This window comes from Chamaea fasciata, unplaced genomic scaffold (assembly GCF_029207755.1).
Source record: "Chamaea fasciata isolate MVZ Bird 193981 ecotype frontalis unplaced genomic scaffold, bChaFas1.0.hap1 SCAF_31, whole genome shotgun sequence".
NCBI lineage: Eukaryota > Metazoa > Chordata > Aves > Passeriformes > Sylviidae > Chamaea > Chamaea fasciata.
This window is the reverse complement of record NW_027094116.1, coordinates 237,728-254,121: the sequence shown is the minus strand read 5'-3', so window position 1 is coordinate 254,121 and position 16,394 is coordinate 237,728. Positions and strand designations below refer to the sequence as shown.

Genomic DNA, 16,394 nt, shown 5'->3' with positions numbered 1-16,394 from the left:
CGGTGCAGTTCCGGGCACAGCCGGCAGGGGCGCTGGTGGCTCCCGGCCGGGCAGGGCGGGTGCGATGATTCCCCCGCGGCTGCAGGGGGCGCTGTGGCAACAGCTCGGCTGTCTCTCTCTCCATGGTTAATGGAGACTCAGCGGGCGGGAGAGAGAGAGAAGCGTCCTTCCCTCACTGACGGGGCTGGGGGGCAGCTGGGAACGGTGCCGCTCCGGATGGCAAAATGGGCTGCGGCAGGAACCCTCGGAGTGGCGGCTGGAACGGTGGGAGGAGGCACACCCAGGGTGGCAAAGGAAGTTTATCAAAACCTCCCAAGCTCTAGCATGAGCTACGAGGCTCAGGTGGGACACGGGTTGTTGGGTTCAAGTGTAGGAAAAGCCAAAGCAGCCACAGAAAACAGCGGAGCTGGGCAGCCACAGCCGTGCTCCAGCAAAACAGCTGCCGCACGCAGCCAGGAGCCTTGTTTCTCGCAGTTTAATCAGAAAGCTGAATTTTGGGTACAATAAGAGGGAAAAGGGTCACGTGCCAGCCCGGCACTGGGCGAGGGAACGAGGAGTCCTGTGGGGTGCAGTGAAGAGGAAGAAGGGACTGCTGAGGGGAACCGGTGCCTCCCAGTGCTGCCGGTGTCCCCAGTGTCACAGCACACCCTCAAAGGTGTCATCAGGGTCCTGCTGTCGCTTGTAGGGTCTCGGCAGCTCCATGTTGGTCACTTGTGGATCCCGAGGAGGGGCAGGGCCTGGGGTCACTTGGGGAGGCCCTGAGAGTGACACTGGTTGTGAGGGCCTGGGTGAGCGGTGACACTGGTGGGTGACGTGTCCCTGTCCCCCCCTGTACTCACTCCTTGCCCACTCGGTGCCATCAATGTGGGGTCCCAGCACTTCCCCCTCTTCTGGGGGGGTCCTGTGGGGATAAGGAAGGTCTGAGGGGTGTCTGTGGAAGGGGGAAAGGGGAGTCCTTGCTGGAGACCCCCACTCACCTTTCCTGGGGCTTCGTGGTTGCTGCAAGGAAAAGGAGAGGGGGTGACCATGGAGACCCCGAGACCCCTGAACCTTCCTGGGACCCCAGCAGGTCCAACCAGCCACAGGACGCCTAAACTCCCCCAGGACCCCAGAAAGATTTCCCTAAATCCCTGCACAGCCCTCCAAGAGCTGCCCAAACCCTCCAGGAGCTCCCAATGCCACCCCAATGTTCCTCAAAGCCTACCCAGGGATGGCCCTGGAGCCCAACCAAGACCATCGAAATTCCCCCCAGACCCCCCAGGACCCCCAGCCGACATCACTGTGGGCTCCGTTTCCCCCAGCTCAGGGGCCCTGGGTGCTGCCCTGTCTCTGCCCCCACTCTGGGGGCTTCCCCTCACTCCAGGACCCCCATCCCCCCCATTGTCACCCACCCTGGCGGTGCCAGCAGTGACAGCCCCCGATGACAGCCAGGAGCAGGAGCAGGAACAGGAGGGTCCTGCCGACATTCACAGCCACTGCTGGGGACAGAGGGGGACACATTGGGGTCACATTAAACCTCGGCGATCCTGAACACCCCGGTGACCCCATGTGACCTCACCTGTGACCCAGGGTGAGCCAGGGATCACCTCCAGGGCCAGCTCAGGGCTGAGTGCCCGGAACACGCGGTGCCCGTCCTGTCCCAGCTGGTTGGTGGCCACGCACTGGTAGGTGCCCGAATGTTCCACACTGACGTTCCCAAGCTCCAGGATGGGACCCTGGGCCACCTCCTGCCCATCACGCAGCCAGGTGAAGGTGACAGGGGCTGAGCCCACCTGCACCGAGCAGCGCAGGGTCACGGGGTCACCTGCGTGCACCTGGTGTGACAGGGGACTGGGGGTGATGGTGGCATTGGCCACGGGCACTGCGGGGACACAGACAGGGCTGAGGCCAGGAGGAGGGGCTGTACCCGGCCTGGGGGAATGAGGGAGTCTGTGTGGTGGCACCTGGAGACAGAGGGTCTCCTTCAGCCAGGACAGTGACCCCATGGGGTGGAGCCATCATGTGCTGTGGGATGAGGGCATGTGATGGATGAGGGGGGAGGGCTGAGGATGGGATGAGGCTGAGGTGAGGATGGGATGAGGGCTGCTGTGTCCAAGGGTGGTGGTGGCCGTCACCTCGTGGGGGGCACGGAATGGCGTGGGTGGGATGTGATGGGTCTGATGACGCAAAGCAATGGGGACATCACCCCAGTGCCAAGGGACTCACTCGCCTGGAGAGTCACGCTCAGTAGGGTGAATGTGACCTGATGGGGAGTGGGGCATGTGACAGCTGGCATTAGGGATCCATGGCCTGGATGTCCTGGGTGGGGACACCTGGAGCCAGACGGTCCCAGTTCCCCTGGGCTGTGACAGCCAGGGGTGGGGGCTGTGACCTGGGGTGGATTGGGGATGGTGTGGGGGGTTGGGGTGGAATGGGAATGTGTGGAATTGGGGATGCTGTGGGTGGGATCACCCTCAGCCCAAGGACAGTGAGGTTCCATGTGGGGCTCTTGGCCACACTGTCCCCATCACTGGCCCAGCACCAGTGTGGCTGTTCTCCTAGTCCCCAAAGTGCCACAGCTCCAGGTGGGGGCTGGCACCCAGCAGTGCCTCTGAGCCCCTCCGGTGCCAGGTGAAGGACAGAGGACCTGTCCCTGTGGCCACTGCACAGCTCAGCATCAGGCAGTCACCCTGTGCCACCTGTCCCCCAGGGGGCTGCACTCCCCCCGAGAGTGGGACACCTGCGGGTGGACACACGAGGGATTGGGGACATGGGATGAGGAGTGGGGGACACCAGGGAGCAGAGAAGGACTTAGGGAGGGGGAGGATCAGAGAGGGATGGGGGGATCCCTGTGAGGAAGAAAGGGGCCCAGAGATATGAAAGAGGCTTGGAAAAGACTGGAAGGGACCCCAGGGCAGGGTGAGAGATTCAGCCAGGAGACACATAGAGAGGGTTGAAGGGAGCCACAGGGAAGGTTTTGGGGACCCAGACAGGGATAGTGGGACCTGTGGACAATGGAAGGACCTCAGAGAGGGAGAGGTGCAGCTGGGGAGGGGTGAGGGGACCTGGTGAGGGATGCAGGCAGCAGGGAAGGTGATGGGAGGACGCAGGGAGAGCCCAGGGAAGGCAGGGCAAGACACAGAGGGTTGAGCAAGGATGGGAGACCTGGGATGGCTGTGGGGGCTCCCCGTGCCCATCCCCGCACTCACTGCGCACCGTGACGTGGAGCCGGGCGCTGCTCTTCCGCACAGTCCCCTCCTCGGAGTGCACCTGGCAGCTGTAATTCCCCGAGTTGGAGACCCCCACGGCGGGCACCAGGAGCTGCGGGGACACCTGTGGGCCCCCCACCAACTGCCCATCCCGGTAGAAGAGGTGCAGGAGGGGGCCTGGGGGCCGCAGGGGGCTGGGGGTGCTGAGGCAGCTGAGATTGAGGGGGGACCCCTCGATGGGCTCCGGGGGACCCTCCAGCACCGGCACCGTGAAGAGCTCTGGGAAGGAGAGGAGAGGTGAGGGCTGTGACTCTGAGTCCCCTGGGAAGTGACTTTGGGGGTGTCAGGATATTGGAGTTCCAGCAGTGGGGGTGCTCACCGTGCACTGTCACTGTCACTGGTATTGACAGTGACAGCCCGAAGCTCATCAAGGCCCCACAGTGGTAGCGGCCACTGTGGTTCAGCTGCAGGGGGGACAGGGACAGCTCGGTCCCAGTGAGGAACCCTCCAGGATCCTTCCCGTCCTGGTAAAACCGCACCCTGCTGAACGACATGTCCTGCCTGACCCGGCAGCGCAGTTTCACCGTGTCTCCCTCCAGCAGTGTCTGTGCTGGCACCTGCAGCACCAGCCGGTCTGTGGGACAGGAGAGTCCCTTCAAACTGAGTGGCACGGGACCTCTCCAAGTTGGGTGCCCATGGCACTGCGGAAATCTGGGTGGAGTCTCCATTGCACGGGAGGATCCCAGGAACACCAGGAGATGCTCCGTGGCACAGGTGTCACCACGGGGGCCCCATCACACTGGGATGCACTGGGATGACCCTGAGTGCAGGGGACAGGCTCTAGCCACACGAGCGGTGTAAGGCGACACTTGGAGTGGAGCCCACGCAGACCCAACAAGAGGCCACCCTGATCATTTAAGATCCCCCCTCACCATTCATGACTCTCAAGGCAGGGCTGGACCCACTGCCAGGTCTGTCACATGTGTAGGTGCCACTCTCGGTGACAGTGAAGCGGTCGCTTCTGTTCTGCCCCCAACGCTGCCCGTCCTTGTACCAGGTGGTGGCACCGGCGGTCCCCAAGCCCTGGCAGGTCAGTGTCACCCAGTCCCACAGCACCGCCGGCCTCCAGGGGGGATCCACGAGGAGCTGGGTGGTCTGGGCACCTGCGGGTGACAGGGGACACCAGCCTGCCAGGGTCAGTGCGGGACTGGGGACAGTGGGATGGGGACATGGCATCCCCTGAGGACTCACCAGCGAGGCCGAGGGTGTGGGCTAGAAGGGAGAAGGGACAGGGTTGGGTGGGAACAGCAGCACCTGGGGGACATGGTGTGGTGTCTGTCCCCAGACTGCCTGCAGTGGGAACACTGGTGTAGCACAGAGGTCTTGAGGACAGGGACACCTCAGTCACCCTGGGCTGAGGCAGGACATGGGGACACTGTGGACATCCCATTCTCCTCCAGGTCACCACCACCATCCTCACAGCCCTGGTCCCATCAGCAACATTCCCATGGCCCGTCATCCCATTCTAAAGGAACCCATCCCCACAGCCCATCTGCATGGTACATGGCCCTTGTCCCTGTTCCTGCATCCCTGTGCCCCTGTCCCTGTCCCCACAACTGCTACAGCCCCAAGGTTCCTTTGCCACATCCTTGTCCCCACATTTCTATCCCCCTGTTACTGTCCTCACATCCCAGTTCCCCTCTTCTTGTCCCCCTTTTCCTGTCCGCACAGCCACCCCACTCCTCTGCTCACACTGGGGTCCATGCCCATGCACTGGCTCTGCTGGCCTTGGGGACCTCAGGGGACCCCGCAGCCCCCCCGTGCCCCCTCCCCACCGGTCTCTGCCTCACCAGGGCCCATCCCCGGGGTGTCAGGCCCGTGCCCGGGGCACTCACCCCACAGGAGCAGCGCCACCTTCCCGGCCATCCCCGTGTCCCCGGCCATGTGCACTGGCTGTCACTCGCTGCTGTGGCCACCGGTCCCCTGGGTGGCGGCTCTTCGGATGAAGAGGAAGGAAGAAAGGTCACACCTCGTCCCCACGTGTAAGTGGCCCTTGGTGGGGGATGGGTGGAGACACAGCAGGGGACAGGGTGGGGACATTATGGGATAGTCTGGGGGCTCAGTGGGGGATGGTGTTCCCAGGAGTGGGGGCCTCAGGGGATGTGGGGAACCAAGGGTGGGTGTCCAGGGGAATGGGGGTCCAGGGGAATTGGGGTCTCCATGTCTTGGGTGATTCAGGGATGGGGGTCCTGCAGGAAAAGGTTTCCCCAGGGGTTTTTGGTCATGGAATATGGGTCCCAGGGTTGGGGGTCCAGGGGAGAAAAGGGGACCCTTGGAAATTTGGGTTCTATGGGAACAAGCAGCCCATGGGATGGGATCAAGGCAGTGGTGGTCCTGGGCAATGGGAGTCCTGGGATGGGGGTCCCAGGGAGCAGAGACCAAGGGAATGGGGGTGCCATGGTTGGGTTCCCAGGGGAATGGGGGTCCCAGGGATGGGCAGTGGCTGGGTGGGCATGGGAGTCTCAGCTCCTGCCCTGGGTGCCTCAGATTTTGGGGTGACTCAGAGCCCAGCACAGCCCCCACAGTGTGCTCATGGCCAGGGGGGCACCCCAGGGTGAAGGCTCTGGGTCTGTGCCCCACACACCCCTGGGCTTTTCCCATCCCTTCATTTCCTGGCTCAGCCATCCCAGGGAACACCTGAGCAGGTAACAATGGGGGGATCCCAGGAAGGGGCCAAGGGGGCTGGGGGGTGCTGGCAGTGTTTGGGGGCTGTGGGGGATGAAAGACTTTCACTTTCTCTTTCCTGCAGCAGAAGGAAGAGGCCGTTTATGCTGAGCTGAGGCCGTGGGTTCTGTCCTGGGGGACACATCCAGAGGGGTCCTGCCCTGAGGGAAAAGGGCTCCTCTGCTGTGGTGACACCTGGGTCGTGTCCCAGGGTCTTGTCCCAGAGGGCTCCTCGTTCTGGGGGTGCCACATCCTTGGGGATTCCTGTCCCAGAGGTGGCACATCCTGGGGGCCTCTATCCTGGGGGGAACCGTGAGCATTCCCTCCGGCCCCAGTGGGGCCCTGTGATCTCTGCGCTGCCCAAACTTAAGGGGGCATCTAGTGGAATCCTGCCCTGATGATGGTAAATGCCAGGCGAAATTTGCTTGTACTCCCTCTTGCCCAATTGGCTGAGACAAAATTAGACACCCAGGAAATAAAGGCAAACGTCTTTTTCCCACACCCTTTTTTCCCACTAAAAAGAAAATCACTAAAATCAGATGACATGCAAAATTGTCTGGTCGATATAATCCTTTTAATTGCTACTCTCCCAAAAAGTCACTCATAATAAAAGCACAAACAAATCCCACAGAAATGAAACTTTCTGGTTCAGTTTAGGTGCCCATTGGATTCTGGCAGCTTTCGAGCGGCTGCAAAGGTGACAATTCTGTGGCAGGAAAAGGCCTGGCTGTGGTTTGCTGGGCCCTGCAAGAAGCACAAAAGCCAATGGGAGCCCAAGCAGTGGCTCTGCGAGGGCCTTGGATGGTTTTCAGAGCAGGGCTGGCTGCAAACCCCCCTGCAGGGGCAGCTGTGAGGGAAGCAGTCCGGAAATGCAGCAATTGATCATTTTGTCCCTCTCAGCAAGGGGCTGAGAGAGCCCCAGAAGTTCTGCAGATCCCACACCCATCTGCTCAACAACCTGACCGGGACCCTCTTTCCTGAACAAAACCTGCAGCCCTTTGGAACCTCATGGAAAGAATATTTGGGTTCTGGCTGCAGCCACCAGACCGGAGGGAAAAGTGTGGAAATGTTGAGCCGGGGCTCTGCCCACAGTCATGGTGTGGCTCTGGGGAATGACCTTGTATCGATTCCAGGTGTCCCCAAAGCTGCTCCATCCCTGCCCTCCTCACCTGCACAGGGCACGGGGAATGGACAGGGCTCTGCCCCGCCCCTGCCCCGCCCATTCCGGGTGCCCAAACCTGTGGGGGCGTCACCCTGGCCACGGGCGGTCCCGACACATGGCGACAGTGGCTTGGGACACGCTCTCACAGTCGGTTCATGCGCGCCGTGACAGTCCCGGCACTCGCAGCGCCATGGCAGCTGGGGCCCTTCCCCGTGCTCTGGGACCACCGTGCCGGTCCCTCCTTTCCGCAGAGCCCAGCCCAGGGTCTCTGCTCCCCCGCCCTGCCAGGGTCTCCCCTCGGCCGTTTCGGGCGCACCACCCTCGGGGCTCCCCAGGCCCCTGGTTTTTAGTGGAAGCCAGAACTGGAGAATTCCATTCCTAAAGCCCAACAGGGCTGAACAAACACCACTTGTGCCAGTTTAACCAAAAAGCTGCATTTTGGGCTGAAGTGTATCGAAACCGACCGTGTGCCCTCCTTGCACTGGGAGGGGGAATGTGCCGCCACTGGGACTATGGGAGTACTGGGAAGGGAAAGGGGGAGCCCCTGGGTGTACTGGGAACAATGGGAGGGGGAATGGGGAAGCCGTGGTGGTACTGGGAGATGGAATGGGGAGCACTGGGTGCTCTGTGCACCAGCCCCTTCTCCTGACCACCACCTCAGGCTGGATGGCAACCACAGAAGGCCAGGGTGAGGGGATCCCCGGTGTCCCCCAGTGCCCCCCAGTTTCCTCAGTGTCACGGCACACTCTCGTAGATGTTGCTGGTATCCTGTGGTCGTCCATGGGATCCTGGCAGCTCTGCATAGGTCACCGTGGTGTCCTTGGGCGGGGCAGCACTGGGGAGCCCTGTGAGAGACACTGGCTGGGTGGACCCGGCTGGGGGTGACACCAGCGGGTGACGTGTCCCTGTATTTCCCTGTCCCCGTACTCACCCCCTGCCCGCTCGGTTTTCACAACATGGGTGTACAGAACCTCCTCCTCCTCTGGGGGGGCCAGGGGCTGTGGATGTGCCCTGTGGGGATGGAGGGGTTTTGGGAGCACATGGAGGGTTTAGGGTGTGAGAGTAGAAGAGGGGTTGTGAATGGAGCCCCCCACTCACCTTTCCTGCTTCTTCCTGGTGGCTGCAAAGGAGAGGGAAGGGGTGACTGTGGGATCCTCAGGGCCCTGACCACCCGTGGGAATCCTGAACCACCACCAGACCCTCAATTCCCACAGGACCTCTGAGCATCTCTAGAGCCCCCCAGAACCCCTGAACCGGTGCCCTGAGTACCCAGAACCCCAAGCGCAGCAGGGAGGGAGACCCTCAAAAATCCCCCAGGACCCCAAAAGAAAATCCAACATCGCTGTGTGACCCTCCCACACCTGCCCAAATCGCCCAGGACACTCAGACAAGGACACTGGGGGCTCAGCACAACCCAAGTCAGGAGCTGTGGGTACCACCCTATCACCCCTTCAGTCTGGGGGCTTCCCACCCCTCTCGGGGAACCCCGTCCCCCCCATGGTCACCCACCAATGCGGTGCCACCAGTGCCAGGCCATGATGACACCCAGGAGCAGGACCAGGAACAACAGGGAACCACTGACCCCTGCAGCCACTGCTGGGGACAAATGGGAACACAGAGGGGTCACCCATCACCCCAGGGGTCCTGCAACCATTGTGACCTCAGGTGACCCATCCTGTTTCCTGTTTCCTGTTCCCTTTCTGTCACTGCCAGAGAAAAAGTGAGAGAAAACTGAGGTCAACGACAATCCGGGGGTGTCAGACTACCAGGGTGACGCCGTGTGAGCCCACCTGTGACCCAGGGTGTGCCAGGGGTCACCTCCAGGGCCAGCTCGGGGATGAATGCGCGGAACACACGGTGTCCATCCTGTCCCAGCTGGTTGGTGGCCGCGCACTGGTAGGTGCCCGAATGTCCCACACTGATGTCCCCAAGCTCCAGGACGGGACCCCGGGCCACCTCCTGGCCATTGTGCAGCCAGGTGAAGGTGACAGGGGCTGAGCCCACCTGCACCGAGCAGCGCAGGGTCACGGGGTCGCCTGCGTGCACCTGGTGTGACAGGGGACCGGGGGTGATGGTGGCATTGGCCACGGGCACTGTGGGGACACAGACAGGGTGAGGGTGGGGGGAGGGGCTGTCAGCCAGCAAGAGGGACAGGGACACGGGGATGAGAGTTTCCTGGAGCATGCTGTGGGTGAGGCCACCCCCAGCCTGAGGGTCACACTCACCAAGGACGGTGACATTCAGGGGGACACTCTCGGCCGTGCTGTCCCCATCACTGACCCGGCACTGGTATTGGCCGCTGTCATTGTCCCCAACATGGCGCAGCTCCAGGTGGGGGCCGGTGCCCAGCGGTGTCCCAGAGCCCCCACGGTGCCAGGTGAAGGACCAGGGACCTGTCCCCATGGCCACCGCACAGCTCAGCACCAGGCGGTCCCCCAGTGCCACCTGTCCCCCGGGGGGCCGCACTGACACGAACATCCCCGAGACGGGGACCCCTGCGGGGAGACACAGGTAAGATGATCTTGCCATGATGGGTGGAGGACACAAGACGGGAAGGAGGGGGGATTGGAGGGGAGCACAGAGGACCCCAGGGAGAAGTGGACCCTGGGAGGTGCGTTGGGATCTGGTGACCATGGAGTGACCCCATGGAAAGGTGGAGAGAGCCAGGCAGGGATGGGGGACTACACAAGAGATTGAGGAGACTCAGGGAATGATGTGGGGTTTGGGGAGGGGTGGATGGACCCAGGGGCGGAAGTGCAACCAGAGGGTTGAGTGGGGACCTTGGAAGGGGTGTGGGATGCCAGGGAGGGGTGGGGGGGCAGAGAGAGGGATGAGGGATGTGGAGAGGGAACCGGGCAGTCATGGGGGAACAAGGAGGTACTTGGGAAATTTTGGGTGACGCAGGGAGGAGTGAAGGGAAGGATGAAGGATGCAGGTAGAGGGGGGAAGCCCTCGGAGGATGTCGAGGTTGCCTGTCTCCATTCCTGCACTCACTGTGCACTGTCACTGTCACCAGCTGTGACTGCATCCACTCTGGCATTACAGCCCCCACCCAGCCCCTGCAGCGGTAGCAGCTGCTGTGGTGCAGCTGCAGGGGGAACAGGGACAGCTCGGTCCTGTCATGGGGCCCTCCCAGATCCTTCCGTTCATGGAAGAAGTGCACGTTGGTGAGCGATTTGTCCTGGTAGCACCGGCAGCGCAGTGTAACCGTGTCCCCCTCCAGCAGCAGCCGCGCCGGCACCTGCAGCACCAGCCAGTCTGGGGGACAGAGGGGTCCTGTCACACCGGGGGCATCTGAAGAGTCCAGATGGCACTGGGGGGCATCAGGGGCCACCCATTGCACGGGAAGAGTCCCCTCAGACCTGGATGCTCTGGGATGTCGCCGTGTGCAGGGGACGGGCTCTGGACACACCAGGAGGTGACCCATAGAGTGGAGACCACCCAGAACCCTCGGGGACTGTGCAGGTGCCAGGCTGGAGACCCTGAATCCCCCCTCACCATTTAAGATCTTCATGGGGGGGCTGTGCCCACTGCCGGCTCTGTCACACTCGTAGCTGCCACTCCTCGTGACAGTGAAGTGGTCAGGTCCCCTCTGCCACCAGTACTGCCCATCCTTGTACCAGGTGGTGGCACCGGCGGTCCCCGAGCCCTGGCAGGTCAGTGTCACCTGGTCCCACAGCACTGCTGGTGTCAAGGGGGACTGAACGTGGAGCTGGGTGGTCTGGGCACCTGCGGGTGACAGGGGACACCAGCCTGCCAGGGTCACCACGGGGCTGGGGACAGTGGGGTGGAGACATGGCATCTGCCGAGGACTCACCAGCGAGGCCGAGGGTCTGGGCTGGAAGGGAGAAGAGACAAGGGCTGGATGGAGGGGGCCCTGCAGGGACAGCAGCACCTGGGGAATCCGGTGCGGTGTCTCGCTGCAGACAGTCCCCAAAGGAACACTGGTGTAGCACAGAGGTGTTGAGGTAAGACACACCTCAGTCACCCTGGGCTGAGGCAGGTCATGGGGACACTGTGGACACCCCATGCTCATCCAGGACACCACCACCATCCTCACAGCTCCTGTCCCGACAGCCACATCGTCATTGCCCTGTGCCCATGATCCCATTCTAATGGCACCTGTCTTCATGCCCCATCCCCATGGTATGTGGCCCTTGTCCCTGTCCCTGCATCCCTGTTCCCCTGTCCCTGCCTTGGGGACCTCAGGGGACCCCGCAGCCCCCCTGTGCCCCCTCCCCACCGGTCTCTGCCCCACCAGGGCCCATCCCCGGGGTGTCAGGCCCGTGCCCGGGGCACTCACCCCACAAGAGCAGTGTCACCTTACCGTCCAGCCCCGTGTCCCCGGCCATCCAGGCTGGCTGTCACTCGCTGCTGTGGCCACTGGTCCCCTGGGTGGCGGCTCTTTGGACAAAGGGGAAGGAAATGAGTTCACGTCTCGTCCTCATGTGTTGGTGGCCCTTGGTGGGGGCAGGGTGGGGGAACAGGCTGTGGGCAGGCTGGGGACACTGAGGGACATGTGGGTGATGGTGGGACGTGGTGGGGACCCGGTAGGGCCACGTTGTTGCCAAAATTTGAAGGCTGGGAGCTGTAGGAAGCCAAGCATGGATGTCCGGGGGGAATCAAGGTCCCCAGGCTGCGGGGTCCCCTGAGGTTTCCAGTGGAGGTCCCAGGGGCTGGAATTCCCAGGATGGGGGTCCTTGGGAATGGAGGTCCTGAGGAATGGCACTCCCGGGATGGGAGACCCAGGGAGGGGGGGCAGAAGGAATGGGGGCTCCCATGGTTGGGTTGGCAGGGAAATGGGTGTCTCAGGGATGGGCAGTGGCTGGGTGGGCCCGTGGGTTGCAGCTCCTTCCCTGGCTGCCTCAAATTTTGGGGTGACCCACGGCCCAGAGCTGCCCCCCTGGTGTACTCGTGGTTTTCTGGAGGTCACTACAAGTGGATTCTTAGGGGTTCTGGGTCTGTGACCCCCCCAGACCCCAGAGCCTTTTTTCTCTTCATTTCCATTGCCCTCCTTTTTTCTGTCACATTCGCATCCCCCCAGTTCCCTGCTCAGCGATCCTGGGGAGCTCCTGAGCAGGTACCGAGTTCAGGGGTTCCCGGAGAGGGGAAAAGGAGGTGTGTGGGCTGAAGGGGAGGTGGGGGATTTGGGGGCTGGGAGTGTCCGGCCGTGTCCCCCCACACTTTCACTTTCTCTCTCCCGCAGCAGAAGGAAGAGGCTGTTTGTGCTGAGTCAGACAGGGAGGGGCGGGTTCTGTCCTCGTGGGACACATCCAGGGGGTCCTGTCCCTGTTCAGGGGTGTCCCTGTTCTGTGGGTGAGACATCCTGGGGGTGGCACATCCCAGCCGGTGGCGTCCTGTCCTGGGAGAAGGGCAGGGAGGGCTCAGTCCGCGAGCTCCGTCACGGCCGAAACGGACTCGACTTGGGGAAGTGAATTGAATTTATCATTCCTCAGTTCAGAGCTGAAAAAGGAGAAGTGAAACACCTTCCCCTCTCGGGAACTGCTCCAGCGGGGGCTTCCCAGCCCTGGCAGCGCGATGGCAGCCGCGACGTGCGACAGTGACCCGAGGCCGGGACTCGGCTCCCGCCGTGCCGGGGGCTCCTCCCCGGGCTCCCGGGTCCCCTCGGCCCTCCCGGCACCTCCGTCCCGGCGCCCCCCGCCCGCCCCGGGGCCGCGCCCGGCGGAGGCTCCGCGGCAGCTCCGGGGCTCAGACGCCGCTCGGGGAGCGCCGGGTGCGGGGCTTTGGGCACCGGGGGGCTCCGGGGGGCACCGGGCAGGGCTGGGGCTGGGGCGGGCTTTGGGGTTGGATTTGGGGACACCTCCGGCTGCCCTCAGCTCTGTCCCGGGGCTCCAGCTCGGCCCGAGGGCTTCGGCAGCTGCGGGATCGGTGCCCGTGGCCACGGGGCGGCACCGCCGCAGGACCCCGAGCCCTTGGCCGGTGTCACCGAGAGGGGACAAACAGGGAGCGGCAGCTCCTTCCCCTGAGCGGGGCAGCTGCGACGGAACCAGTCCGGAAATGCCCCAATTGATCATTTTGTCCCTGTCCCCAAGGGACTGAGGGAGTCCCAAAAATCCTGCAAATCCCACACGGATCTGCTCAACAACCTGACCGGGACCCTCCTCCGTCCGAGCTGACCGGGCACAGCTGAACAAACAAAAACCATTTGTAGAAGATAAGCTGTATTTGAATCATCCAGACTGAGCCATATTTCTGAGGCCTCTAGGCTGTGGCACTGAGGCCTGTAGAGGTTGTGGCGCAGTTAGAAATTCAGTGCCAGGAGTGTGTCGCATTTAGGAATTATCACTTAAGGTGTTAACAAGGGTCAAAGGGTTTTATAGTAGTTAGTAAGTATCGTAATTGGCGTGGACACAGTAGCTACCTTAAACAGTTTATTAAACAATAAGTGTTTGCATTCTTTCCTGTGCCGTGTGCCTATTAGAATTCACTTGTAACTGTAAACTATATAGAGTGTATAAAACTGGCCCTCTTACACACAATAAAAGAGAAATGTAGCAGTAATCATATTGATCGAACCTGCATTTGCTTTGACGATTTCCCTTCATTATCGGGGTTCCCCTGCGACTTCGACCATTTCTCCCGGTTTAATCAAAAAGCTGCGTTTTGGGTGCAATGGGAGGGACAAGGGTCCTGTGCCCCCTGGCACTGGGGGAGGGAGTGGGGAGTCCCTGGGGGTACTGGGAGCACTGGGAGCACTGGGACGGGGAGCTCTTGGAAGCCCCACATGGGACCCCCCACTCGTGGCCCCCACCCAGGCACGGTGGGCACCACGGGAGCTGGGGGGGACACACACGGGAGTTGCCCTCACACAGGGGCCCCCAGTGCCCCCAATGCCCCCAGTGTCACAGCATGTTCCCGTAGATGTCACTGGGGTCCTGCTGTCGCCTGTGGGATCCCGCCAGCTCCGCGTAGGTCACCTGGGGGGATGTGACACGGGGGGGCCCTGCAAGAGACATCGGGTGTGGGGACATGGGTGGGGGGTGACACCCGTGGGTGACGTGTCCCTGTGTCCCCACCCTGTACTCACCCCCTGCCCGCTCGGTGCTCAGAACGTGGGTGTAGAGCACCTCCCCCTCCTCTGGGGGGGCCGGGGGATCCGGGGGAGCCCTGCGGGGATAAGGGGGTGTCTGTGGGGATGAAGGGAGATTGGGGTGAGGGTAAAATGGGGGGTCAGACCTGGAGCCCCCCACTCACCTTTCCTGCTGCTTCCTGAGGGCTGCAAAGGGAACAGGGAAGCATGAATGGGGGGTCCTCAGGGCCTCTGAACACCCCCGGGACCCCTGACTACCCCCAGGACTCCCAAGCATTCTTGAAGCTCCCAGAAATCTTTGAAGCACCCCTTGAACCCCCTGAGCCTCCAAATCCCACAAACTTCCCAAAAACTCGCATCCAAAGACTCTGGGGGCTCATCTTCACCCAAGTCAGGAGCTGTTGTTGGCACCCTATGACCACATACTCTGGGTGGGCTTCACCCTAATTCCTGGGACCCCCATTCCTACTCATTGTCACCCACCCAGGCGGTGCTGCCGGTGCCAGCCCACGATGACAGCCACGAGCAGGACCAGGAACAGGAGGGACCCGCCGACCCCGGCGACCACTGCTGGGGACAGAGAGGGACACAGTGGGGTCACCCAGAACCCCGGGGTCCTGCATCCCCCGTGTGACCCTGTGTCAGCCCACCTGTTACCCAGGGTGAGCCAGGGGTCACCTCCAGGGCCAGCTCAGGGCTGAGTGCCCGGAACACGCGGTGCCCGTCCTGTCCCAGCTGGTTGGTGGCCACGCACTGGTAGGTGCCCGAATGTCCCACATCGACGTTTCCAAGCTCCAGAATGGGACCCTGGGCCACCTCCTGGCCATTGTGCAGCCAGGTGAAGTTGACAGGGGCTGAGCCCACCTGCACCGCGCAGCGCAGGGTCACGGGGTCACCTGCATGCACCTGGTGTGACAGGGGACCGGGGGTGATGGTGGCATTGGCCAGGGGCACTGTGGGGACACAGACAGGGTGAGACTGGGGCGGGGGGCTGCCAGCCAGCAAGAGGGACAGGGACACGGGGATGAGAGTTTCCTGGAGCATGCTGTGGGTGAGGCCACCCCCAGCCTGAGAGTCACACACACCAAGGACAGTGACATTCAGACGGACACTCTCAGCAACGCTGTCCCCATCGCTGGCCCGGCAGTGATACTGGCCGCTGTCATTGTCCCCAACGTGCCGCAGCTCCAGGTGGGGGCCAGTGCCCAGCGGTGTCCCAGAGCCCCCACGGTGCCAGGTGAAGGACCGGGGACCTGTCCCCATGGCCATGGCACAGCTCAGCACCAGGCGGTCCCCCAGTGCCACCTGTCCCCCGGGGGGCCACACTGACACGAACACCCCCGAGACGGGGACCCCTGCGGGGAGACACAGGTAAGATGATCTTGCCATGATGGGTGGAGGACACAAGACGGGAAGGAGGGGGGATTGGAGGGGAGCACAGAGGACCCCAGGGAGAAGTGGACCCTGGGAGGTGCGTTGGGATCTGGTGACCATGGAGTGACCCCATGGAAAGGTGGAGAGAGCCAGGCAGGGATGGGGGACTACACAAGAGACTGAGGAGACTCAGGGAATGATGTGGGGTTTGGAGAGGGGTGGGTGGACCCAGGGACGGAAGTGCAACCAGAGGGTTGAGCAGGGACCTTGGAAGGGGTGTGGGATCCCAGGGAGGGGTGGGGGGACAGAGAGAGGGATGAGGGATGTGGAGAGGGAACCGGGCAGTCATGGGGTAACAAGGAGGTACTTGGGAAATTTTGGGTGATCCAGGGAGGAGTGAAGGGAGGGATGAAGGATGCAGGTAGAAGGGGGAAGCCCTCAGTGGATGTCAGGGTTGCCTGTCCCCATCCCTGCACTCACTGCGCACTGTCACTGTCACCAGCTGCGACTCCCTCCACTGTGGCATTGCAGTGCTCACCCTGCCCCTGCAGTAGTAGCGGCCGCTGTGGTGCAGCTGCAGGGGGGACAGGGACAGCTCGGTCCTGTCGTGGGGCCCTCCCAGGTCCTGCTCCTCATGGTAAAATCGTACTCCAGTGGCTGTGCTATCCTGCCAGCACCGGCAGCGCAGTGTCACCGTATCCCCCTCCAGCAGGGCCCGTGCTGACACCTGCAGCACCAGCCAGTCTGGGGGACAGAGGTTTTCCGTCACACCGGGGGCATCTGGAGGGTCCTGATGTCACCGGATGCCACCAGAGGCCACCCATTGCAAGAGAGGAGCCCCCTTGCACTGTTATGCTTTGGGATGTCCCCGTGTGCAGGGGACGGGCTCTGGTCA

The 16,394-nt window shown here is 62.5% G+C and overlaps 2 protein-coding genes across 2 annotated transcripts; both read right to left on the bottom strand.

Moving 5' to 3' along the window:
* Nucleotides 1-473: 473 nt before the first annotated feature.
* On the bottom strand, nt 474-4,746 carry LOC136302890 (Fc receptor-like protein 3). The gene is made up of 10 exons (XM_066206479.1): nt 4,734-4,746; nt 4,440-4,460; nt 4,121-4,351; nt 3,568-3,822; nt 3,189-3,467; nt 1,559-1,861; nt 1,392-1,478; nt 978-999; nt 840-901; nt 474-758 (listed from the first exon to the last, which is right to left on the bottom strand). The coding sequence occupies exons 1-10, from the start codon at nt 4,744-4,746 to the stop codon at nt 637-639; spliced, it is 1,395 nt and encodes a 464-aa protein (XP_066062576.1). The 3' UTR covers nt 474-636.
* An 8,707-nt stretch (nt 4,747-13,453) lies between these two features.
* LOC136303052 (Fc receptor-like protein 2) lies at nt 13,454-16,294 on the bottom strand. Its single transcript, XM_066206642.1, has 7 exons — nt 15,980-16,294; nt 15,211-15,480; nt 14,776-15,078; nt 14,609-14,695; nt 14,290-14,311; nt 14,123-14,202; nt 13,454-14,038 (listed from the first exon to the last, which is right to left on the bottom strand). The coding sequence occupies exons 1-7, from the start codon at nt 16,023-16,025 to the stop codon at nt 13,938-13,940; spliced, it is 909 nt and encodes a 302-aa protein (XP_066062739.1). The 5' UTR covers nt 16,026-16,294; the 3' UTR covers nt 13,454-13,937.
* Between the last annotated feature and the right edge of the window lie 100 nt (nt 16,295-16,394).